This window comes from Lathyrus oleraceus, chromosome 4, assembly GCF_024323335.1.
Source record: "Lathyrus oleraceus cultivar Zhongwan6 chromosome 4, CAAS_Psat_ZW6_1.0, whole genome shotgun sequence".
NCBI lineage: Eukaryota > Viridiplantae > Streptophyta > Magnoliopsida > Fabales > Fabaceae > Lathyrus > Lathyrus oleraceus.
Genome location: NC_066582.1, coordinates 38,149,583 through 38,175,878, shown reverse-complemented (window position 1 = coordinate 38,175,878; position 26,296 = coordinate 38,149,583). Strand labels below are relative to the sequence as shown.

Sequence of the window (26,296 nt, the reverse complement as noted above, 5' to 3'; positions counted from 1 at the left end):
TTGAGATCAAAGCGAACTTTGATAAAAACAAACAATGATAATGAAAATGAATTAAATCAAGTACACAACATACCTAAAGATTAATCGGTTAATCAGATGATCTACAAGTCCTAATCTAGGAGAACATGCATCAAGATTTAGAATCTTAAGTACTAAGGTTAATTGCACAATTAGGAATCAAGATCTAGTTAAAACTAAACAAACCTAATTATCTAATTATCACTATTATTTTTTATCAATTCTAAATCATCTAATCAATTTTTAAAAAACTAATTATCCTAATCAAATTCTAAAATCCTAAATTCTCATTAATCTAATTAGAATTTTAAAAATCTAATTAATCTAATCAATATTTTAGAAGTCTAATTATCTAAAATTCTAATCTAAATCTAATAAACCTAAAATTCTAATTAACACCTAATCAAAATTTTAATTCCTAAATCCTCTAACTAACCTTTAATCTACATATAAAGTTCTAAATCAACCTAAAATTCCAATTATTCCTAATTAAACTAATTTCTCTAATCAATAATTATAAATCTAATTAACCTAAAATTATAATATTCTAATCAAAATGAGAAAAATTTACATGAAAACAATTAAATAAAATAATTTAAGAGAGCAGTAGGGAGGTGCAGGCTCAATACATGGTGAGTAATGGCCAGGGACAGCTCGTTTGGGCCTTAGGCCCAAACAGCCAAAACTCAAAGCACACAAAGTACCGAGTCCTCCCTTTTTCCCGTAAGCTGAAGCAGAAATGGAGAAAAACGCTTCTCCGGAAAAGCTTATGCAACGCGCGGTTCGTTCTTCACTTCGGCGCCCCTTCACCATCATCATTTGCGTTCATGTCGCTTTGGTCCAAACAAGAAGAAAAGATCGAATTCAATAGTGTGTTCGTTCTCACAGCCTCGCGTTCATCAATCGCGGTTCAGAGATTCGCGATTCGCGTCGTTCAATCATAACCACGGTTCAAAGACTCACGGATTCTCATCGTCAATTCACTCACTTCATTATCGTGCGCGCAAACAAAAGGAAAACGGTGTCGAAATCGGATCAAAAAACTCACCGGATTGAAGCTCCGGTTGTAAACAGGTACGAATCTTTGCCTTTCTCCGTTTGATTTCCAATTGCTTCCTCTTCTTCTCCCTCTGTGCTTATCGAATTGCTGTCAAATAGGGATGAATCTTTGCGAGGTTGTGAGAAGCTCCGAAAGTTATCGTAAAGAGAGATCAAAAGTGACAAATTGTGATTGTTGCGTGAGGTTGTGAAGAGATATTGAGAGTGAAGAATTGAATTCTCTGTTGCCTTTTCGTTTTGCTCTGAGCTTGGAATGAGTTATGATGAAAACGAATGAGTCGAATTTTGGATGCGTGATGATTGATTTATAGGCTCAAATTCTGTTACGAAATGTATGCGAAATTCAAATGAAATTCCCACGAGATTCAGTAGTTAGTTACAGATGATAAAAATGGTTAGAGTTAGTTATTGAACATTCAATTTCAGTTTGGTGAATTTGCGATTCTCTATGTTGCGTTCATGTGTTATCGTGGAATTTGCACTGTTCCGTTAAAAGGAAAGCCTCGTTACTTGTTGATTTGCAATTAGTTGGTCTGAAATGAATGCTCTTTGTTAGTTTTAGGTGGTTAATTAACTTTCTTTTTAAACTGAATGTTGATGATTATGGTCAGGACATGTTAGTGCAGTGAATTATGTTTAACTGAACCCTCTTTTGTTTAGCAGGTTAAATCCGACTGGCTGTTAGTTGTTGTTACTGGGTGTGAAGTAGTCATGGTTATTGGTGAGTGCTTGGAATGTTTGTACAGGCTGCTTGGATAGGTCATGATAAAGTGCACCGTTGCGGATCTGCTGCGGTGTAACATATGAAGTCGTGGTGCTAACCGAGTCTTATGTTGCTGCTGGTTTGCGATCGATGTTTGGTCTTGCAGCCACCCGTGTTTCCATTGTCGTAGCTTTTAACACTTCTCTTCAAATTCTGTTGAGCGGTGAGGTAGAGTGTGGGTTTGCATTGTGTATTGATTTGTAATGGGGATTAGGCTATTGGAAACTTTGAATTTGTGTGTTAAATGTTGAATTCAAATTGTGTATCAAATAGGAATGGTATGGAAATGTTTGAAATTGATTGGAATTTAAAATTGTTGTAATTTTGCAATTGAATTGTACTGGATATTGTAACTTGGTTTCGAATTTGAATGGTTGAATATTGTAATTTGAAAACAATGGTTGAATGAAATATTAGAATCAATGGCTTATGTATAAAATTGTTTGTAGTTTGAATTGTTTGTAGTTTGAATGAAAATGTAAATTGGATTGAATGAATGAAATTACATGGGGCATGGCAATGGCCAATTTGAGTTTGGCTTTAGAATGTATGGTTGTGTAGTTTTGGATACATCACTTAATGAATGGTTTAAAATGGCAAATGGCTTAAAAAGAAACGTGTCGTTATGGTTTAGGAATGGAAAAAAATGTGAGTTGATTTTGGTCAGTTGGTTGATCGAAAAGTCAAAAGTTGACCAAAAATCAACTTATACAAAAAATTGTAATTTCTTTGTAATTTCTTATGATCATGTATGGACACTGGAAATACGATCTTGTATGAATGAAATGAAAGTTTTCTTTGAATGAGAAAAACTATTATGGTTAATGCAACATGTTTTAATTCAAATTATCATTTCCTTCCAAATTCCAATTTGAAATCACTTTGAAACAAAGATCATGTATGCACCATAAAACATGCATCAATGGAGCTTGAATGTATCATGAAAAATTGAAGTCAATGGATCATGAATGAAGTATGAAAAACTTGAATGCACCGTGATCTTTTAAACCAATGCATGAGTCTTGAATGGCTCATATGAGAACTTGAACAATCAACACTATGAAACCATAACCCTCTAGTGAACTTAATGAATGACATGATGCATATCATAATGACCAAACAACCCTCCCATGAACTAGAGTTTCACAAAAATGGTCAATACTCAAACCAAACCAAAAATGTCAAGCATACCTGATCAGGGTTTTAAGCATACACCAAGCAATGAGGCTCACAACCACTATGAGCCAACAAGCTAGGGTTCTATATGGAATGAACTCCAAAATCCAAGCTCCAAGGCCTCAAGCATCTAGCATATAGGGTTTTGATTAATCATCAATCCAAAAGTCAACCAAACAAGACGCTTGAATACCAATTATCACTGATTAGGATTTCAACAAAAATAATCATTTATCAATTAGTTAGGATTAATATAAATAAGTTTTAAACAAAAAAATAAATAATAATTTTAGTTGATAACCTTTGTCTTTTATTTATTTTGCCAATTATTCAAAATAATAATTATGTATCTATATATAACATAATCATTTATTTTCTAAATTAATTTATAAGTACGTTTTTGCAAATCAAGTTGATTGATTGTTGTCACACCTTACCAATCAACAAAATCAATCTAAAATCAACATCAACTCACCTCAAATTTCATGATCTCTGCTCTTGTGCATTGAGACATTTTCAAATCAAACTTTTCTCCGCCCCCGATGCATTGAGATTTTTTCTAAACTAAAATCAACAAACACACAAACATTTTCTAGCCGAAGTACGGTACTCTGATCTTTAGTATTGCTTGAGGGTACGTAAGCATAGAGTTAAAACACTCTAGCGAGTACAATTGTAAATGTTTTTGTCCCTTTTGTAATAAAATCAATTCTTTTCTTAAAAAATTAATAAAGCAATTTTCTTATAAATAAATAAGTCAACAATTAAGAAGAGAATAATCAACCTTAGCAAACAGATATCCCATAGTAAACCTAGAACTAGAGAAAGCTTTCATTGAGTATAATGGAAGAGAGGGGTGCCTAACACCTTCCTCTTGCTTAACTGACTCCTGAATCCTAGATCTCATCCTTAACTTTAGGTTTTATCATTATTTCCCAGTTCATTAGGAATAAATAAAGGATGATGGTGACTCTGTAATTTTCCAACTGTGACAGTCGACGACTCTGCTAGGGATGCCTAAAGAGATTCAAGCATACCCTTTAGATTCTAGGGTTGTTTTTTATTCCCGTTTGTTTATTATATTTTTGTCTTATTATTCTTTGCCATTAATTTATTTATCTATTGTACTTTCTTTATTATTTTTTATTATTATCCTAACATCCATGGATTCCATTATGAGAATAACCTCTATACCCAAGCTCGAGAAGGAACATAAGCTAATTAAGGGGCCATCCTGTTTTGGTCGTTGTGTATTCTTATCCCATGAGGTTTTTAACGACGATTTTGCCTAAATTAGACCAATTCAAAGAGTTTGTCATGAGTTGGCTAGCCATTCTTCATGATGAAACTTTGGGCTTGATCCATGTCTCTAGGGACCTCTTTTAGAACCCGAGCATGAGACTTTGTTCATACAAAGCCTCCCTAAGGGAGACCCTATTGAAATTTTATCATGGGAGGGCTATGCCCTATCATAATGGAATTTCACCTAGGGTCCATGACCTTGGGTTTGTTCTGAAAAACCAAATAAAATCTTAGAGCTTAACCTGTAAGGGGAATGGGCAGAAAGAACTTATGACCTTTTGTAGGAGCCTTCCCTTAATTCACTCTACTCATATACTTATCCTTAAACCTCAAAACATTCATATCATCATTATCATTAATATCATTTTTTGCATTAAGTAATTATAGGAAATCTTAACCATCTATTGTCAAGCACTCTGAGAAAAATCGAAGTCAATAAAAGGGAAAGGAATTCTACCCAAGTACAAAGAGAAGAAAGGGAAAAATTAGAAACTCGTATCCAAAACTTGGAAGTTGAAAACCAAAGTTTCATCAACACCCTCCGGCAAGCCAGAGGTCAAGCTATGGATTCACTACTACGAAGAAGAGTTGCTGAGGGACTACTTGCCAAACGCCCGTCTGAATAAAGGAGGGCCTATGAAGAGGTAGTATGACTTAAGAGACAGATGAACCTCGTTGAAGAAGCTTATAAAGAAATGAGGGAATGAGACACTTATTTTGAGGAACATAATCAAGAAATGGTTGAAACAATCGAGGAAGACAAAGCCATCATGACAGAGCTTCAAAAGAAGATTGAATATCATATGGGAGAGTACATGAAATTGGTCATACTAGCTAATGACCTAATTGATGAGATATCCCGAAGTTTGAAGGTGGTTGAATACATGATGGACATTTTCAAGCCTCCTAAGTAGATCTGTAACTTCATCAAATTGTGCTGACACATGGTCGACGATTTTAGAGCTAGGATTAAGAAACATTGTTAGAAATTTTTCTTGTAATGAGTTTTAATTTGCGTGTTTCCCTTTCCTGCAATTATGAACAAGTTTTGGGTTTCCTTTGTCACTTTTTTCTAGTTATTGAATAAAAGAGTATTTGGGTTTCTAATATTCTTAGCTTGCCTACAATCAATAAATGATTAAGATTCCTCTAAATAAACATTTTTGCATACACATTCATGTATTCATACACATATACATACATCATATGCATAAAAAATCATTTTCTCCCCTCTTTCTCAAAATCATTTCTCAAGACAACTTGTCTCTCCGACCGTCTTATCAAACTCGAGCTCGCCAAAAAAAGACCATGGAACAAATCGAGAAGAACCAAGTCGCTCTCAGAGAGGACATGGACTCGGTAAAAGGGAATGTAGAGGAATGAAAGACAAGATAGACCAGCTCACACACACCATTACTAACATGGTGGCAAGATAAGTTGGGGCTGATAAAAGAAAGACTGCTTCCACCTCTGGCCCTCCACCTGTGGACGGTAGCCCCCTGCAAGGATTTATATCTAATATCCAAGAGGCTAAAGCTAATATCTGTCGCGCTGTAAAAAATATAGATCCACCACCGGATTTTATTTATTCCAAAGTAAAGGGAAAATATCGATAAAACCCCAAAAGAATGGTCGTCGCAACCAAGAATGAATTCAGGAGTCGATTATGCAAGGGGAAGGTATTAACACCCCTTACATTCGTTGTACTCAATGAGAACCACTTTGTTTGTTCTTCGTGCGTATGGATGTTGTTATCTGAAGGTTACTTGCGATGGTTTAAGGAGAGAGAAAAAAATTAAATTAGTGTGCTCGTCAAGATCTCGCAATCTTATGCCTACGTATCCTAATAGTGCAATAAGGAAATCAGAGCTCCGTAGTTCCGAGTAGAAAATAAGTGTGTGTTAATTGTTTTTTAGTAGACAATGTTAACGTCCGTGTTCTAGGAGTTAACGTTGCTTGGATGCTCGCGCATGAGAGACTTAAGCGTTTGTTTGTTTGCGGTAAAATGGATGCACTTGGATCCATTCTAGAAGTTATACCTGACTTGTATGCTCGTGCATGAGAGCATATAACATCGTTTATACCACGGTAGAACGAAAGTAACATTTCCTTTGTGAAAGGGTTTTTGAGAGCCCTAAGGCGGAAAATTGGATTTGATGAGTTGTGGTTGATTTTAGAATATGAGACAAGTGTCAGACCACAAGCTAGGTACGACTGAAAATATGAGTACTTGGGAGTTGAGAGGACAATTTCATCCTAACCATTATTTTTCATCCTAAAAGTTTTTGTTTAGGAAATTTGTTTAGTGGGTTTAATCATTGGTACTTAGAGGGAGACAAACATCTAACCACCAGCTAAGTACGACTAACAATCAGAATACTCGGAAGTTGAGAGGACAGTGACATCCTAACCACTCTTTTTCATTCTCAGAGTACCAGATTGAACTCGTTTTATTGTTAAGTATTTTGAATGGAAGTCAAGTATCGGGACACAAGATAGGTACGACCGACAATCCAGGTACTTGAAAATGTTGTGCACAAGTACGTACACTCCATCTTTTTCTTCCAGTTTATGGTGAAAATGTTTTGTAAAATCACTTGACGTTGGATCAAGTGTTTGGAATTTTGTTGTGAAAGGTGTGAGAATGAGATAGAGAAACCTTCAAGTGTTTGGAATTTTGAAGGTTTTGAGTAAGAATGATATTGGATGATGTGCTGATTATATGGATGCTTACTCAAAACCTTCAAACCAACTGGGTACATGGAGTAATGCGTCATATGATGGAATGCAAAAGGGATACTACTGCATGGCTATCTTATGGAACTTTCATCATAAAAATCATTTCTAATACTGGAGTTAATTTGGAAGGTGAACGGTCAAACCTGAATCCCACCTTGATTAAAAATAATTCTCTAAGTCAAATAAATAGTTGATTCATCAATTGAGACTTAGAGCATGAACCAATATGTTTAAAAGATAATAAGGAAGAGATTCCTCAAGATTTGTCTACATAAGCAATGTTAACATCCATCATCTCAACCACTCAAGAGAGTACCCAAGTTCTTCAAAGGTTATACAAGCAAGTTGCCTCACTAACAAAACATAAACTTGAGACTAGAATGTCTGATGTTGAAGATGATTAAGACAATGAGTAATTGTCTTACTCTATGTTTTATTTCCCATTTTAATGTGTTTTATTTTCACGCATTTATTGATTTATTGTAATCAACTTTTTACTTCTAATTTAATTATAAATTGGTTACTTCCCAATCTCATATATGATCTGTGTTCTTGTGTAATTTTTTTGTTCAACTTTTATTAATGGAAAAGAAGGAGAAATATACTAAGGTGGACTAATCAAAAGCATGCAGAATAGAATTAAGTATTTTACTTTAATTAGTTTTGTAATGATTTTATTTAGTAGTAGTTTTAATTTAGATTTAGTTGATGTTTGCCTTTTTATATTTATTTTAGGAAAATATGATGTATCCCAATATGGGTCTATAAAGTAGTGTTTATGACCCATTTAGATTTAGGAGAACTCTTACTATAAATTAGTATTTTGTAACATCTCTTATGGACAAGTTTTGAAGTGAATTGAGTTCTCTTTTATGAGTTATGCCTCCTCTTTTTGATTCTTAGATTGAAACTCGTATTTAATCTTATTAATGACTTCTTTACCATTGTGACAATTCCTCTTGTCTTATTAATCTCCATGATTCTTTTAAGACTCAATCTAATTGTTTTTAAGACTCAAGCTTTTATAAACTATTTTTGAATTTCAAATAACACAATTCAACCTCCTATCTCTTTTGTGTTTGAAGTCACTTGATCAACATATTTAATTGTCAAATACATAAAGAGACCAATTGATTTGCACACGAATGTTGCTAAAAGGATTCTTAGGTATTTGTAGGGTACCATAAACTATATGTAGTTTTGTATGAGAAAGGTAAGGGAGGAGACCTATATAGATGACTGTTTACCAGTAATTTCTGACAAACAACCGCTAGTCCTCCAATATTATTAATCTTGGTAACTTACGGGATCGACTAGATTGATCCTAGGACATGTGTCTCAAGAACTAGTGTTATGGTGATTTGATTCATGATTAAGTTTGTTTCTGGTTTATGAATGATAATTAGGGTTCTTTATCTAGCGTTAATGGTACAAAGTAAAAGGTGTTTCAACAATAAACTCTAAACGAAATCTAAAGGCTTATGACTTTTAAGATAAAGGATAAATGGCAGTAATTCTGTAAAAAGGCTTTTTTTAAAGATAACAAAGGTAATTGGCAAAAATAAAGATAAATAACTTGAAGTAAAAGATTTTAAGTTTGAAAAGGTGCTGGAAATAAAGGTTTGACGAAATGTAAATGTAAAGGTAAAAGCAATGATGAAAGACTTTGAAGATAAAGGTAATTCGACAGAAGGCTTAAATAGAAATAAAGACAGTAAATGGTTTAATTTAAGTAACTTGCATTAAAAAGATAACATGAAATGTAATCATGGTGTTCTTCATACATGCATTTTCAACAAAGACTTGTTTCTCTCGCTCTGGTACTTTGAGTATTTTTAGTGAATTTTGTATATCAGTTTGAACACATGAAATCTAAAAATTAAGACTCCTATTTATAACAATTCGACCCTAACGGTCTCTACACAGATGATTGCCACATTCGATGTTTTCAAGCGCTGCGTGTCTCAGATGCTTCCACGCGTTCGCCTGACGAAACTACTTCGTTTGAATTTTAAATCTTTCCTGCTCAAAGCTTTGAATCTGCCAAACGCCGATGTCTAAGAGAACTTGTGGAGATCCTAAAATATTCTAATTCTTAAGCTTCGACAAAAAGTTCCTTTCTCCCAAGAAAAGGATTTAATAAATAGCTTCACAAAGCCATTTTTATTTGTTTACCAAAACATGATATTTTCAAAGAACTTCAACCTAATGGTCGAAATCTCCATCTAACAAATTGCCCCCAATAAATGTCTATTTCGAATCAATGCAGAAATGGGCAGTTCTTGTAATCACCAGATTTCGACCAGAGACCTTTCATAGACCTTAAAGTCCATAACTGTCAGTCAATCATGACTTACTTTTTCAAAACGTCTCATCAAGACGTGCGTGCAGTTATTAACATCATGAATTTCAACTTCCAAAAAGAATGAACAGTAATCACTGCACCTTCTTCACAGAAAAGCCACCACGTGGCCCACTACCTTTGCAAGGTGTAACCAACCAGCTCGTAGGTTAACACTATAAAAGCCCATTGTCACTTCCTTTTTCCTTTTTTACGAAAATCTTCATTTTCAACCTGAGTTTATTCGTATGGCAGAACTGATACCACATTGCAATTTATATTAACAGATGACACTCCGTCGGACTCAAAGTCGTCAGTGATCATTTCTTCCTCCCTTATTTGTTCCTCCTGAACTTTCTGATTTGTGTTTTTGTTTTCAGATGAAAACAACTTCCTTCCTACAAGGGGTTTGGTTGGATTTTGTAACATTTGAGGGGACCTTGTTGTTGCTGGATTCTCCAATCTCCCTCGAAGTCATCTTTCTTTCAGCCTTCCTCAACCTCTGATGTCTTCTCCATTGGGATCTTGACATGGGATTCTTTCCTTTGTAGTTCTCCAGTCTGATAGCCTCTCTCTTAGATGCCTGGAATTGTTTTCTATAAGCCGAAGAGGTTCTTCCTCCATCCTCAAAACTTTTCCACTTTCCCTTCTTCGACCCCACCTGAGTCCATTTATCCTCAGGGACTTCTGCCGGAAGCTTAAACGTAACTCTTTTCGTCCTTGGGTGAGGGTTGTCTTGCCTCCTAGGAACTCCCCTCTTGTCGAATATGTACATATTTGGGTTACCTCCGTGTCCATCCCAACCTTGGTTAGATGGAATTCTCTCGGACGCTTCAGCCAATTCCCTGTTGTAAACTGCCCTACATCTGGGACACATCAAGCCTTCTGTTTCGTACTTGTAGCAACGCACAATAAAACCAAGAAGGCTTTCTCCAGGCTTGGGATACACCTTCAGTAGTTGGCTTTCCTTTCTCCAATTTCTCTCAGTCTTAGTTCGTTGCCATCTTTCATAGTCCTCAGCCACCCTTCGACACGTCATGATGATACACCTTGGGCACAGCAACATGTCAGAATTTCTTTTGTGACACCTCCAAAGGTATTCACGTAGGCTCTCATTGGCTTTGGGATAGCCAAACTGCATTCCCTCTTGCTCTATTTTCAGACACCTCTCCACTTCCTCCATCTCTGGGGGGGGGGGGGGGGGGTTGGTTCAGATCCACCATGTTGACACCTAGATTAGCGCCATCAGCGATTGAATTTTCCTCAAATTTCTTCCTTAGGCCCTCAGTTGCCTTCCCATTAAGACCTTCAGTGGCCTTTGGTTCGACATCAGCAACCTGTTCACCTTCGACAAAAATCCTAAAGGGAACATCATTATTTAGGTCATCAGTAGCCTGCTTTCCAACTAGCACATAGCCTTCAGTTCCTGTTTCCTTCACAGCCTCCACTTCCACCATGTCAATCATGTTGATTTCGACAGGTTCAACATAATTTGTGTTAGCAATGTTGAGGGGGTCAGCGTCAACCTTCATCTGGTTTCTCCCCCTGTCAGCGAACTTGAGGCGGTCATCCTTAATTGCATTCTGAATAAGATCCCTGAAAAGAAAGCATTGTGAGGTTTTATGGCCTAAAAAATTGTGATATTTACAGAAGCCTCTTTTCTTCCGTTGTTCGGAGGGATTTTGGTATTATGAGGCACTATCATTTGGCCATCTTTTACTAATAAATCGAAGATTTCATCATATTTGGTAACATCAAATGTGTAAGTCTTTTTAGGAAATCTATCATTCTTTTCAGTTTCGAAAGGGTTCCTGCCATTCGAAGGTGTAAGTAATTTACAAGCATAAGGTGGTGCTTCTTTTAATTCAGCCAAATCTACTTCGAATTCCTCGAGACCATAAGGGTCATTAGAGATTTCAGACTCCTCATCTTCGACTTCTACATAAGCAACCCTTTCTTTCTTATAATTCTTATTCGCTTTGGCCTTTTCAGCTTTTAAACGTTCGACCTGTCGAACCCTGTCTGCTAATTGGGCCATATCTCTTAGATACTGCGTATCTAACTTTTTCCTAATGGAATAGTCTAACCCTCTAGCGGCCATTTCGACCAATTCATGTTCAGACACTACTGTAAAGCATCTAGATTTCAACAAACGGAACCTATTCAGATAATCATCTATAGGTTCAATGAATTTTCTTTTAATACTGGCTAATTCCTTAAGACTTATCTTAGTTTGGCCCATGTAGAATTGTTCATGAAATAATCTCTCCAAATGAGGCCAAGTATCTATGGAATTTGGTGGCAAAGTTGTAAACCACGTGAAGGCATTCCTCGTTAAAGAATTGGGGAAATATTTCATTCTTAGGTTCTCACTGTTCGCCAAATCCCCTGCCTCAGTCATGTATCTGACTATGTGTTCTATAGTGGATTCACTAGTGTCCCCTGAGAATTTGGTGAACTTAGGGATTTTACAACCCCTTGGTAATTCAGTTTGTAGGACGTATTCTGATAAAGGAAAGGTATAATTTGGGCGTCGAAGTCCTGTATTCAGACCATTCTGGGCCATGATTCTCTCTATCATAGTAGTTAAGTTATTTTCCATCATGTTTTCTTGCCTAACCCTATGAATTACTTCGTCTACATCCTGGTCTCTATTAACCATCATTACTCTCCTAGGTTGTTCTTCAGGGACTTCCTGTCGAACTGGTTGTTGTTCTAGTCTTGCCCATATGACCCTTTCGTCAGGCGCTTGTCTAGGTGGTCGAACCTGATTTATAGTTGGTTCTTCTTCCTGGATTATAACTTGGTTCGGTCTGCGTCAAATAGAGGACTAAGGGGCGCCTAGGAAATCTGCTATGTGTCCCATCTGCGCTGACAGTTGTTGGTATGTTTGGGCATTATCATTGTTAGTCCTATTTACATTCTGTATTAGGGGAGAAAAAACGGTATTCATTTCTCTGGCAAGAACTCCTACCATATCATGGTTACTAGCATCCATTTGTTGTCTAAAGGCTGCCTGGTTATTCGTTGTAAGGGTAGGTAATAGGGTGGATAATCCTTGTGATTGGGTATTTCGACCTACATGGTTCATGCCAGAACCAAAATTTTGAATTGGCGAAACAACCGTATTATGGGGTTGAGTATATATGGAAGTATTATTTTGAAGTCCTGCCATGGAAGTATATGGCATTCCATATGGGTATTCTCTCCAAGGCCTAAAATTCTCAAATCTCGGTGGCCTAGGGGTAGTAGGTGTTGGTTGGGTTCCGACAATTGTCGAAAACAGGCCAGGGATTGAACTTGCAGAAACGTCTGCTACGCTTGACATAATAGGCATTATTGTCGAATTATTTAAGGCCATGGATCCAAATGTTGGTATGGCCTGTGTACTAGGGATCTCAGTGGATGCATCAATCGAACTTGTTCCGACTGTGCCTGTTCCCTGGGGAGGAAATTGTTCCCCTTGACTGGTTGTATTAACCATCTTTTTTGTGTATTTTCTTTTGGTTATAGGTTGCGAATTGTTGGCTATCTTACCACTTCTAAGGTTCATGCAACACTATGATTTTTTAACTCAAAAGAATAACAACAATTTTGTATTGTAAAAGTAAAGCAAACTATTATAATTAACAGTTCTTTTGACACCGTCCCACCGGGTATGCCAATTTGTTTACCAGTAATTTCTGACAAACAACCGTTAGTCCTCCAATATTATTAATCTTGGTAACTTACAGGATCGACTAGATTGATCCTAGGACATGTGTCTCAAGAACTAGTGTTATGGTGATTTGATTCATGATTAAGTTTGTTTCTGGGTTATGAATGGTAATTAGGGTTCTTTATCTAGCGTTAATGGTACAAAGTAAAAGGTGTTTCGACAATAAACTCTAAACGAAATCTAAAGGCTTATGACTTTAAAGATAAAGGATAAATGACAGTAATTTTGTAAAAAGGTTTTTTTTAAAGATAACAAAGGTAATTGGCAAAAGTAAAGATAAATAACTTGAAGTAAAAGGTTTTAAGTTTGAAAAGGTGCTGGAAATAAAGGTTTGACGAAATGTAAATGTAAAGGTAAAAGCAATAATGAAAGACTTTGAAGATAAAGGCAATTCGACAGAAGGCTTAAATAGAAATAAAGACAGTAAATGGTTTAATTTAAGTAACTTGCATTAAAAAGATAACATGAAATGTAATCATGGTGTTCTTCATACATACATTTTCAGCAAAGACTCGTTTCTCTCGCTCCGGTACTTTGAGTATTTTTAGTGAATTTTGTATATCAGTTTGAACATACGAAATCTAAAAACTAAGACTCCTATTTATAACAATTCGACCCTAACGGTCTCTACACAGATGATTGCCACGTTCGACGTTTTCAAGCGTTGCGTGTCTCAAATGCTTCCACGCGTTCACCTGACGAAACTACTTCGTTTGAATTTCAAATCTTTCCCGCTCAAAGCTTCGAATTTGCCAAACACCGATGTCGAAGAGAACTTGTGGAGATCCTAAAATCTTCTAAGTCTTAAGCTTCGACAAAAAGGTCCTTTCTCCCAAGAAAAGGATTTAATAAATAGCTTCACAAAGCCATTTTTATTTGTTTACCAAAACATAATATTTTCAAAGAACTTCAACCTAATGGTCGAAATCTACAGCTAACAATGACATGATCTTGATTTGCACAGAAAAGTAACTTTGGCTATGTTTTCAGGTTAAGATCAACGACAATATCTTGATCTCCAAAGAAACAATAAATTGTGACACTTTTAAAAATTGAAGTTGAATTTGCCACAAATACATCCTATGCTTGTCAAGACATTTGCTATGAAGGATCATTTTATACGACTAAGCACGATCAAGATAGCATAAACTGCAAAGAGATGAATTCAATCATGTATTCAAATTGCATTGTGATCTATTCTGACATCAATTTTAATATTAAGTTGTTCAAGAATCCTCTTATGCACGAATAGAACAAACACTTTTATGTGAGATTTCATTTTTTTTTTTTTGAGAAATCTTACTTAAAACGAATTAGTCAAATTGGTTGACTACTGCATAGAGAATCAATTTATTGATATTATGTCAAAGCCCTTATGTTACATGAGAGAATCAACTTATTGATATTATGTCCAAGCCCTTATGTTACCGGAGAAGAGGCATTTGAGTGACTTAAATGACAATGTTGTTAACTAATTTTTCTAATTTTTAATAGAAAATTTATTAAGACTACTCTCTTTGCATGTACATTAGACCTATATAAGGCACCTCACACCTCAATAATGAGAAGAGATTATCGGTGCAAGTTACTCCAATTGTATAGTCCCTATTTAATTTGTGTGAAATAACATACGAGTACATTGTATTTATTGCCTCTATAATTGTGTAAACTATAATAAAGTCAAACTTTTCAATATAGCAAAACAGGAAAGATAAAAGAAAAAAGAGATTTGATCGATATATGCTCATCACTTTTTTATTTGCATTGTTTTGGATAAAGTGATCTGAGCATTAAATTATGCTCAACTGAAAAGGATACTTGAATTAATGAACTTGTGTACTCGTGTACTTCTAACAAGCTTAAAGCCCATTAAGGATTTGGAAAGGTTCAAAATGATTTTGCTATTAGTGGCTTTGAGGTGAACAATGTATACCCAAGAAATTTATTAACCCCACCACTTAGTTAAGAATTTCACATACTTTTAAATCAAATATTTCACCTCTTAAAAAAAATGTATGCTCACTATACCCCACAACATGTAAATATAATGAGAAAATGGGATCTGTTAATATATCCTACCACATCAAATTGAAAATTTTAAATTAATGATATAACCTAATAAATTAATAAATTTATATTAAATAATAATATAAAATTATTTTATACTAATGATTGACGATATATTTCAATTAAACTCAAATATAATTATCAAATTACTTTCACTTCCATTCCATCGGTCACATTGCCATGAATTCCACCATATTTAGAGTATCTCCAGCGGTAGCAGTTCTGTAGTTTTTCAACCAGTTTGTCAGAGTGGAAGCAGTTCTTTCACTGTTCAATGGATGGAGTTCGCCAACATGGCAAGGCCATTGCTTCAGCATGCAACGATTACTTTCTTTTTTTCTATTTTTTTATTTAGAAAGTAGTCTGCCATGCAACAGTTACTTTCTTTTTTTCTATTTTTTTATTTAGAAAGTAGCGTTCAACGGCTACTTATTTATTTATTTATTTTTTTAACATATTTTTTATTATAAATATAATTTTGGTTTCTAAAAATTTACCAACACAAATTTCTCTCACTTTTATTTTCTCTTCAATTTGAAATTTCTCTCTCACAATTTCATCATTTTATTCCTATACTTTTAATTTGTTTTCAACAATTTTTTCTCATTAGCATTTTTTTTACAAAATATTTAATTCAAAATTTTATCTTTTTACTTCAAGTTACAATTGTTTAGGCCAAATGGATCCTAATCATTTTCATTATCAACAAACTTTTTTCAATTACATGCAAAATTATCAAAATCCTAATCCCCAAAATTCTCAAATTCCACCGGTGCCAACAAACCCCGCCATATTTCTTCCGTCATCAAACAATCCAAATATGTATCCTATACCTCAAATGAATTCTAATAGTATGGAATTCTCTACTCAAGTTCCACCATTTTCTACTCAAGTCCCACCATTTTCTACTCAAGTTGGTACTGAAAAAGAAGAAAGGGTTGTCGTTAAAAAAGATCTCGAGAGCAATTTACAAGGGAAGAGGATATACTACTTATCCAATCATGGCTCAATGTTTCAAAGGATCCAATTGTGGGAGTTGATCAAAAGGCTGAGAGTTTTTGGTTAAGAATTGCTGCTAGTTATAACCAATATCGTGGGCAATTGCGGGAAAAGTTAGGGGGACAATTAAAATGTCGATGGCATAGAATAAATGGCATGGTTCAAAAATTTGTTGGGTGTTACAAAATTGCTCTTAAAGGAAAGAAAAGTGGGACATCCGAGACCGATGTCATGGCAGATGCACATGCTATTTTTGCTCAGGATCAAGGTACAACATTCAATCTTGAGTATGCATGGCGATTGTTAAAAGATGAAGCTAAATGGCGCTTCGTCGAAGAATCGATTGGAAGTTCTGCAAAAATAACAAAGACTTATGCTAGCGGGGCATCATTGGAGAACCCATATACAACTTCAAGTTATGAGTTTAACTCATCATCACCAATGGAGCGTCCAATGGGACAAAAAGCAGCAAAAAGGAAGGGTAAGGCATCCGAAATTCCAAATGCAACGCAAGATGCAAAGAATAAAAGAGCAATAACAATGGACAGACTTGCGTAAGCTAAGGAGGACGAGCTAGAATTAAGGGTAGTGCGAATGATGATGAAAGACACTTCTACTATGAACGATAGTCAACGAGATATTCATGAAAAATATTGTAATAAGATGAAAAAAATATGGAATGTAGTTAGTATCACTTATGTAAAATGGTCATTAGTACCACTTTAATTTATCAACACCTATGTAAAATGGTCATTAGTACCACTTTAATTTAAACTAGCCGTTATTCAAACTACCACTTTAATTTAAACTAGCCGTTATTCAAACTAGCCGTTATTCAAACTAGCCGTTATTTAAACTAGTCGTTATTCAAACCATTATATAGACTACCACTTATGTCATTGTTCTCTCATTCTCATCTTATTCTTCTCATTTTTATCTCATTCTTTACTCACTAAATGGATTCAGACAATTCAGATAATTACAATCAAGAATTTTGGGAGTTGGTTGAAGAAGAATTTATGGACGACAGTGATGAAGAAGAACAACTTCAGAATGAACGTCGATCTGGAAGTTCCTCTAGGCCAAAGATAAGAACAACGGTAGATCGAGGTCGTGAAGAAGGGCACAATCGATTATTCAATGACTACTTCTCGAAAAACCCAGTATACACAGATGTTCAATTTCGAAGAAGGTTCAGAATGCATAGGCATGTATTTCTTCGAATTGTAGATGTCCTTGGAAATCATGATGAATATTTCCAAATGAGGGTCGATGCAACTGGTAAAATGGGTCTTTCACCATTGCAGAAATGTACATCTGCTATTCGTATGCTGGCGTATGGGTCTCCTGCTGACCTTGTAGACGAATATGTTTGAATCGGTGAAAGCACTTCAATTGAGTGCTTAAAAAGATTTGTTAAGGGTGTCAATGTTGTATTTGGCGCTGAGTATTTGAGAAAGCCTAACAACACTGATGTTGAACATCTTTTACAAATGGGAGAGTCACGTGGCTTTCCAGGTATGTTGGGTTCCATCGATTGTATGCATTGGGTATGGAAAAATTGTCATGTTGCATGGAAAGGACAATTTTGTCGAGGTGATCATGGTAAGCCCACAATCATGCTTGAAGCAGTGGCATCACAAGACTTATGGATTTGGCATGCTTTTTTTGGTATTGCAGGTTCAAACAATGACATTAATGTGCTAAACCAATCCAACGTGTTTAACGATATTTTGGAAGGACGTGCTCCCAATGTGCAATATACAATCAACGGGACACCATATAATATGGGGTATTATTTAGCAGATGGTATATATCCCGAGTGGGCTACATTTGTCAAGACTATTTCAATGCCACAGGGAGAAAAGAAAAAAATTATTTGCTCAACATCAAGAATCGGCTAGAAAAGATGTGGAGCGAGCATTTGGAGTGCTTCAATCTCGATTTGCAATTATACATGGCCCAGCGCGTGCCTGGCACATGGACACTCTCAAGCATACCATATATGCCTGCATCATATTGCACAACATGATTGTGGAAGATGAACGACATACATATGGAGGTAATTTTGATTACTCTTATGATAATGTGGATATCAATAACTCAACAACTGAAATATTTAGCGGTCCTCATCCGAATCTTGCAACAAGACTACAAAAAAGAGCAAGTATTCAAGAAAAACAAGTTCATCGTAAACTTCAAGGAGATCTAGTCGAATATATTTGGGAACGTTTTGGACATGAAGATGATGAAATTTAAGTTTGATTAATTATGTGAGGTTATTTATTTTTATTGTTTTTAATTATATATCATGTATTTGAGATTAATTTTAATTATCATTTTAAATTATAAGTTTAACTTTTTTTTTATTTTATATCAAATTTAATTTAAAGCACTAAAATTATTATTTTAATTAATATAAAATTTAATATGAATAAAATATTAATATATAAAATAAAATTGTGAGATCCAATCTGAATTCTTCAGAGTTGCATCATTGGAGTGAAAAAGTAGTTGAGTTGCTTCAAACTGACGTGGCTTAATAAGTTCCACAAAGAACCCAAAAATGGGTTCACGGTTGGAGATCCTCTTATGTGCTAATGTCTTAAATCATAACTCGTCACAATCAACCCTCAATCTCTATAACCATTTACTTAGAAAATATACTTTAAATTTCGAAGAACACCTTGACCTTCTTTAACTTTAGATAAACAAACCTTATCTTAATAAATCCAATGTAACGTACGCGACTCCTCCCCTTACTAAGTTGTATATAAGTTGAGTCAATTTACAAAACTAAAATCTATTTAAAAAAGTAAAATAAAAAATAGATTGGGTAGGATAATTGAATATATATGTTTAAAAACTAACAAAATTATTAAAGGATTTAAGTTTCAAATAAAATTGGACATAAATTTAAAAATCCACTAACCCATTAATCAAATATTTATTTTATTATAATTTTAATAATTTTGATGAATATTAATTTAGTTGTTACAATTTTAGTCTTATAACATTACTCTTTTAATGAACCATAACTTTAACTATATTGAATGATTTACTTTTTAATTATTTTGATGTTAATATGGTTTTATGTCTAATTTATTACTAATATTTTATGATAATTTTTATTAATTCATGATATTATTTACTATTTTATAGTAATAAAAGAGAATAAAATAGACAATCTATTTTTTTTAAATGTTGACTAACTTTTATATAAAAAAATATATTCATTTAATATTAATAAAATCAAAAATTATTTGGATAAGTCATTATCCAACACAATCCAACATGAGAAATAGTGTATTTAACCATACCAGTCTATTGATGTAATAGATATTTATTTTACCTCACCGAAATCACAATATTTTATATAAATTAAATATTGAGTTTGGACAAACTCAACCCAAATTAGTCCACCTACACCACTATCTATTACTATGTCAAATAACATATTTTAAAAAAGACTTAATATGGAAATTTATACACCTAAGATGTTTTTTTCTTCTCTTTCATGCAAACATGAACTAATTCTCTCATAAACTCATAAATAATACAAATTATCAACAATTTTAGTACCATAGAAAGTTTTTTTTAAAATTTCTTGTGATTTTTCTAACGAGGGTCTATATTTAAGTACAAATTAAGCATGTTGTTTCAAATAAAAATGTTGTATACTTTTTAAATGGCAATGACATTTGACTTTTATTATCCCATTGGTGGTTAATTGTACCACTCTAATTTTAGAGTATATTTATTTTGGAGGGTGTGAATGAACCGCAAGTTATTTGATATTTGAATGAAAACTGTTGTATCCTTTTTCATATAAGGATATTCTTCAGTTGTCATTTTATAACTCTCATAATTTTTTTCTCTTTGGTTATCATTTTACAATGTTGGGGAGTCCAAGAGAGTTGGAAGCACAAATGAGTCCAATGCACCAGGGCCACAAGAGAACGAGACACCAGATCTCAACCCAAAATTTTAAGATGTTAGGTAAATTGATATTTTCTCTTATAAATCCAACATTTCATTCATTCATAGGAAACATGGACCCCCACATCCTATAACAAGATCCAAACTGGATCCAGGTCCCGCTCTACCACAAAGTCGAATCATGGTTTTGATACCATTGTTCGGGAGTCCAGAAGTCGGGAGCACCAATGAGACCAATGCTCTAGGACTACAAGAGAGGGAGACGCCACATGTCAACCCAAAACCTTAAAGTGTTAGGTAAATGGATCTTCTCTCTTATAAATTCAACATTCCACTCATTCATAAGACAACACGGGACCCCCACATCCTATAACAAGACCCAACACCGGATCCATCTCCCGCCCTCCCGCCTTCTGGACTCCCTAACATACAACCCTCATAATTGTTTTCTCCTAATTTAGAGTTTCCATATTAGATCTTTTGATTTCATCCGGGGCTATAAGGTCTTAGTATGCTTTGTGGTTGTAATAATATCCATATATAATAAAGACTATACATAAATAGAAGGAAAACAGGTAACAAGTTACACTGCTATCCCTTTTTGCATCTAAAATCAATCCTCTTAAAAGCTACATTTATTTCCCTAGGAGACACATTATTGTTATGTATGAGTTTTTGGACTCACCGTAAAAGATCCACTATCTCTAGTGCTAGAAAACCAAAAGTGTCAAAGGCAAATGGTACGAAAGCATGTTGATTGTCGAAACATATTTGTCATGTTTACCACTTTACTTGAAGTAGCTTTGAGGGTTGCCTCTCCCATAGTAAAACCTTTGGTCCTCAGTCTCATTAGTGGGGCAACGTGTAACACCCCGATGAAATAAGGATAATTATTTAATTTAAATTAATATAATATTTATTAATTTAATTAAATAATTGGAATATTATTGGGATATTATTATTATTATTGGAATAAAAGTTGGAATTAGAAAAGGTCCCATTTGGTAAAAGGGAGTTTTCACGTGAATACAGAAAAGCGACTGAAAAGTGGAAAAGGGCAAAGAGCAAGAGAACAAGGGTTGAAGGAAGGAAAAGCTTGAAGCTCAGAGATTTGCCGGATTAACTCAGGTAAGGGGGGTTTATCATCGTTTAATGGGTATTATGGGATAACATGTAATGGGTAGTGATAAACCATTGATTTGACACTAATTGGAATGATGTATGCTGAAAATTGTGAAATATTGGATGAACGAAAATTGGATCGTAATTGAAGGAAATTCGTAGGAATTAGATGTAATAATGTTAGAATTGGTGAAATCGAATAAGGTATGATTCGTGTTAGATGATATGAACGATTAATGTGAAAAATTGGATTGTAGGAGGTTGGAATTGGGAGATCTCGTAGCAGAGAAAACCATAGCAGATCTGGAAATCTGGTTTCTGGTCATACGCGTATGGCACTAGGCAATACGCGTATGAGATGGTCTGGTACGCGTATGGCACTAGGCAATACGCGTATGGATGAGGAAGATGATGTTTTGAACGTGGTTTGGTCTCTGTTGGTACGCGTATGGGGAAGTGGTACGCGTAGCATACGCGTATGAGACAGGTGATACGCGTATGGGATTGACTGAGAAATGGGCCATACGCGTATGGGACTAAGCAATACGCGTATGGGCAGGATTGTGATTTTTCTGTGCTGTTGTTGTGCAGTTCTTTGGTTGTTCAGCTGAGTAATGTAATGTAGCTGATGTATGATAGAGTAGGGATCATTTCCCGTTGTTTTGAGTAGTATAGGTATTAGTAGAGTGTGCTAATGCTGTGATTGATTATGTGGTATGACATGATATGATTATGTGGTGAATATGTTGATGATGTATGATGATATGCATAATGTGTGAATGTATCTATCATGTATGAAATTATGAATGGACTGTTTATGGCTTAGAGTGTGAGCATATGTCCATTGTGGATGATTGTTGATGTTTGCATGACTAAGTGATTTAGCTTGCATATTGTGGCCTTTATGGTGGTAGCTAATTCCCATGGTGAGGAATTAGTGAGTTAGTATTGTGGATTGTTGTTGATGTTTGCATGCTAGGTGATTAGCGTGCATATCATAGCCCTTGGGGTGGTAGCTAATTCCCATGGTGAGGAATTAGTGAGTGAGTCACTAGGTCTCAAATGAGTGGGACTAGTGAGCTTGGTAGCCGTATCTGGATTTGATCGGTGAGGTTGAACTATATGTTCACGAATAGTCGGTACCGCATGCATGGAGTCTCATTGCATAATGTATGTATGTATGGCGTATAATATGAATGGATGTATTCCAATATTATACGTGGTTTTATGGCTGTGTTGAGTTTGAGTATGATGATGATGATGATTATGAGTTGATATTGCCATTGCTGAATATGTGTGATCTGATTAGGGTGATGATATGTGTTAAATTACTTAGCATTACATGATATTTTATAATGCTCATTATATCGATTGAGGAACTCACCCTTACAACTATGTTTTCAGGTAACGAGCAGTGATTGAGTAGAAGCTAGTCCTTGGAGTCTAGTGTAGTTCCTTAGTGGGTCATGCTCTGGTAGATGTAACATCGGGATGGGATGTTTTACTATGTTTTCATTTGGTTGTTGAACAACTTTACATGTAATGTATTACATGGTTTGAATGTTGTTAGTTTGTATCCGCTGCGTATTATGCAAATGTTTTATTTTGATTAAATAAATGAGCATGACAGGATATTTTGGAAAATGGTGTGAAGTGTCAAGTGTGACACCCTTGATTGCATATTTACTCTGATTTATATTTTGTTATTTTAATTAATTATTGGGGTATTTTAGAAGGGTGTTACATTAGTGCTATCAGAGCATAGTCGGTCGAGTCGAGTCGTAATTATTCTGTTCCCTTGTACGGGATAGGTGTTGTGTAACCCTATCAGTACTTATTGTTTTAGCTTGTTGGGTTTTCAGAATAGAGATGGCTGGAAGAGGTAGAGATGATGCTGCGATTGCTGAGGCTCTGGGTATGCTAGCTGGAGTGCTTGGAGGAAACCCGAATGTTGTGGGAATGGGAGCTGCTCGTCAACTGAGTGAGTTCCAGAAGAACAATCCTCTAATGTTCAAGGGGGCATACGATCCAGATGGCGCTCAAAAGTGGTTGAAGGAGATTGAGAGGATCTTCCGAGTGACTGAGTGTGCCGAGAACCAGAAGGTCAGGTTCGGTACGCATATGCTGTCAGAAGAAGCAGATGATTGGTGGGTTGCTACCCGCGCTGAGTTGGAATCTGCTGGGAATGCTGAGATCACTTGGGCTGTGTTCAGAGAGAGATTCCTGAGGAAGTACTTTCCAGAGGATGTTAGAGGAAAGAAAGAGATAGAGTTCTTGGAATTGAAGCAGGGCAATCGGTCTGTTACTGAGTATGCTGCTAAGTTCACGGAGCTGTCAAAGTATTACACTCCCTATAACGAGGCTACTGGGGAATTTTCAAAATGTGTGAAGTTTGAGAACGGGTTACGTCCCGAGATTAAGCAGGCTATTGGGTATCAGCGGATTAGAGTGTTTTCTGACTTGGTTGACTGTTGCAGGATTTTTGAACAGGACACCAAGGCCAGAGCGGAGGGCTATCAGCAAAGGGTTGATAGGAAAGGCAAAAATCAGAATGATCGTGGGAAACCGTATGCAGCTGGCAAAGGTTTCCAGAGACAGAGTGGGATGAAGAGGCCTAGTGGGGGAGACTCCAGTGCCCCTGCTAAGTGTTTCAGATGTGGTCAGGCTGGACATCGTATCCATGAGTGTACCAGTAATGAGAAGAAGTGTTTTAAGTGTGGAAAAGGTGGTCACTTAGCTGCAGAGTGCCGGTTGAAGACTGTGACTTGTTTCAACTGTGGAGAAGTGGGTCATATCAGTCCACAGTGTCCTAAGCCGAAGAGAGAGAACCAGTCGGGAGGCAAGGTCTTTGCTTTATCGGGTTCTGAGACTTTTGCAGATGATCGTTTGATCCGAGGTACGTGTTATATTAATGGCTTTCCTCTTGTAGCTATTATTGACATAAGTGCGACTCATTCCTTTATATCTTTGGATTGTGCTGTGAAACTTAAATTAGAGATATCTGAGATGCATGGGGGTATGGTGATTGATACTCCTGCGAAGGGTTCAGTGACTACTACTTCAGTTTGTTTAAATTGTCCTTTGAGTATTTTTGGTAGAGACTTTTGGATAGACCTCGTGTGTCTTCCACTAGTGCAGATTGATGTTATTCTGGGTATGAACTGGTTGGTGTTTAACCGAGTCTATATCAATTGTTTTGATAAGACTGTGATCTTTCCTGAGAGTGAGGAAGGGAAGAGTTTGTTTCTATCTGCAAGGCAGGTGAATGAAGCAGTAGTAGACGGGGCAGAGTTGTTTATGCTGTTAGCGACTTTGGAGGCTAAAGATAAACTGGTGATTTGCGATCTAGCCGTGGTGTGTGATTTTCCTGATGTGTTTCCTGAAGAGGTGAATGAATTACCGCCAGAGCGTGAAGTTGAGTTCTCGATTGATTTGGTACCTGGTACTAGGCCGGTGTCAATGGCTCCGTACCGTATGTCTGCTGTTGAGTTAACTGAATTGAAGAGTCAGCTGGAAGATCTGTTGGATAAGAAATTTATTCGTCCGAGTGTGTCACCGTGGGGTGCACCAGTGTTATCGGTTAAGAAGAAAGAAGGTACTATGAGGTTGTGTGTGGACTACAGGCAACTGAATAAAGTGACGATCAAGAATCGGTATCCTTTGCCGAGGATTGATGATTTGATGGATCAGTTGGTTGGTGCGAGTGTGTTCAGCAAAATAGATTTGAGATCTGGGTATCATCAGATACGTGTGAAAACTGAGGATATTCAGAAGACTGCTTTCAGAACAAGGTATGGACATTATGAGTATTCTGTAATGCCTTTTGGTGTGACTAATGCGCCTGGAGTGTTTATGGAGTATATGAATAGGATTTTCCATCCGTACCTAGACAAGTTTGTCGTGGTGTTTATTGATGATATTTTGGTGTATTCGAAATCTGAAGAAGAGCATGCTGAGCATTTGAGAGTGGTTTTAGGAGTTCTACGAGAAAAGAAGTTGTTTGCTAAACTGTCTAAGTGTGAATTTTGGTTAGAAGAGGTTAGTTTTCTTGGTCATGTGATTTCAAGAGGTGGTGTTGCTGTTGATCCTTCTAAGATAGAAGCGGTATCTAAGTGGGAAGCTCCGAAGTCAGTTTCTGAGATAAAGAGTTTTCTTGGACTTGCAGGTTATTATAGGAAGTTCATTGAGGGATTTTCTAAGTTGGCGTTACCGTTGACGATGTTGACTAGAAAGGGGCAAGCTTTTGTTTGGGACTCAAAATGTGAAGAAGGTTTCCAAGAGTTAAAGAGAAGGTTAACTATTGCTCCTATTCTGATATTACCGAGTCCGTCAGAACCATTTGAGGTTTACTGTGATGCTTCATTGTTGGGTTTGGGTGGTGTTTTGATGCAGAATAAGCAGGTTGTAGCTTATGCTTCGAGACAACTGAAGGTTCATGAGAGGAACTATCCGACACACGATTTAGAGTTGGCAGCTGTGGTATTTGTTCTGAAGTTATGGAGGCATTACTTGTACGGGTCAAGATTTGAGGTTTTCAGTGATCATAAAAGTTTAAAGTATTTGTTTGATCAGAAAGAGCTGAATATGAGACAGAGGAGATGGTTAGAGTTTCTGAAGGATTATGACTTTGGTTTGAATTACCATCCGGGTAAAGCAAACGTAGTGGCTGATGCATTGAGTCGAAAATCATTGCATATGTCTATGTTAATGGTTAAGGAATTGGATTTAATTGAGCAGTTTAGAGACTTGAGTTTGGTGTGTGAGAGTACTCACAATAGTGTTAAATTGGGAATGTTGAAGTTAACGAGTGGTATTCTGGATGAGATTAGAGAGGGTCAGAAATTCGATGTGCTTTTGGTTGATAAGTTGACTCTAGTGAATCAAGGTCAAGGTAGTGAATTCAGAGTTGATGAGAATGGTGTTTTGAAATTTAGTAATCGGGTGTGTATTCCGAATGTTCCCGAACTTAAGAAGAGTATTCTTGAAGAAGGACATCGTAGTGGCCTGAGTATTCATCCTGGAGCTACGAAGATGTATCATGATTTGAAAAAGT

The 26,296-nt window shown here is 35.9% G+C and overlaps 1 protein-coding gene, 1 long non-coding RNA gene and 2 pseudogenes across 2 annotated transcripts; 3 read left to right on the top strand and 1 right to left on the bottom strand.

The window, feature by feature from the left end:
* The first annotated feature begins 676 nt into the window (after positions 1–676).
* LOC127138687 (uncharacterized) lies at positions 677–2,238 on the top strand. The gene is made up of 2 exons (XR_007808835.1): positions 677–1,092; positions 1,741–2,238. It is a non-coding gene; the product is annotated as an uncharacterized LOC127138687 (long non-coding RNA).
* An 8,272-nt stretch (positions 2,239–10,510) lies between these two features.
* Positions 10,511–12,573, bottom strand: LOC127135881 (uncharacterized). The gene is made up of 4 exons (XM_051062506.1): positions 12,319–12,573; positions 11,522–12,189; positions 11,098–11,440; positions 10,511–11,059 (listed from the first exon to the last, which is right to left on the bottom strand). Exons 1-4 carry the CDS (start codon positions 12,571–12,573, stop codon positions 10,511–10,513), a joined length of 1,815 nt encoding a protein of 604 aa, XP_050918463.1.
* Positions 12,572–16,908, top strand: LOC127135880 (glutathione S-transferase T2-like; annotated as a pseudogene).
* Positions 16,909–17,138: 230 nt separating this feature from the next.
* On the top strand, positions 17,139–18,441 carry LOC127135878 (uncharacterized; annotated as a pseudogene).
* The last annotated feature ends 7,855 nt before the right edge of the window (positions 18,442–26,296 follow it).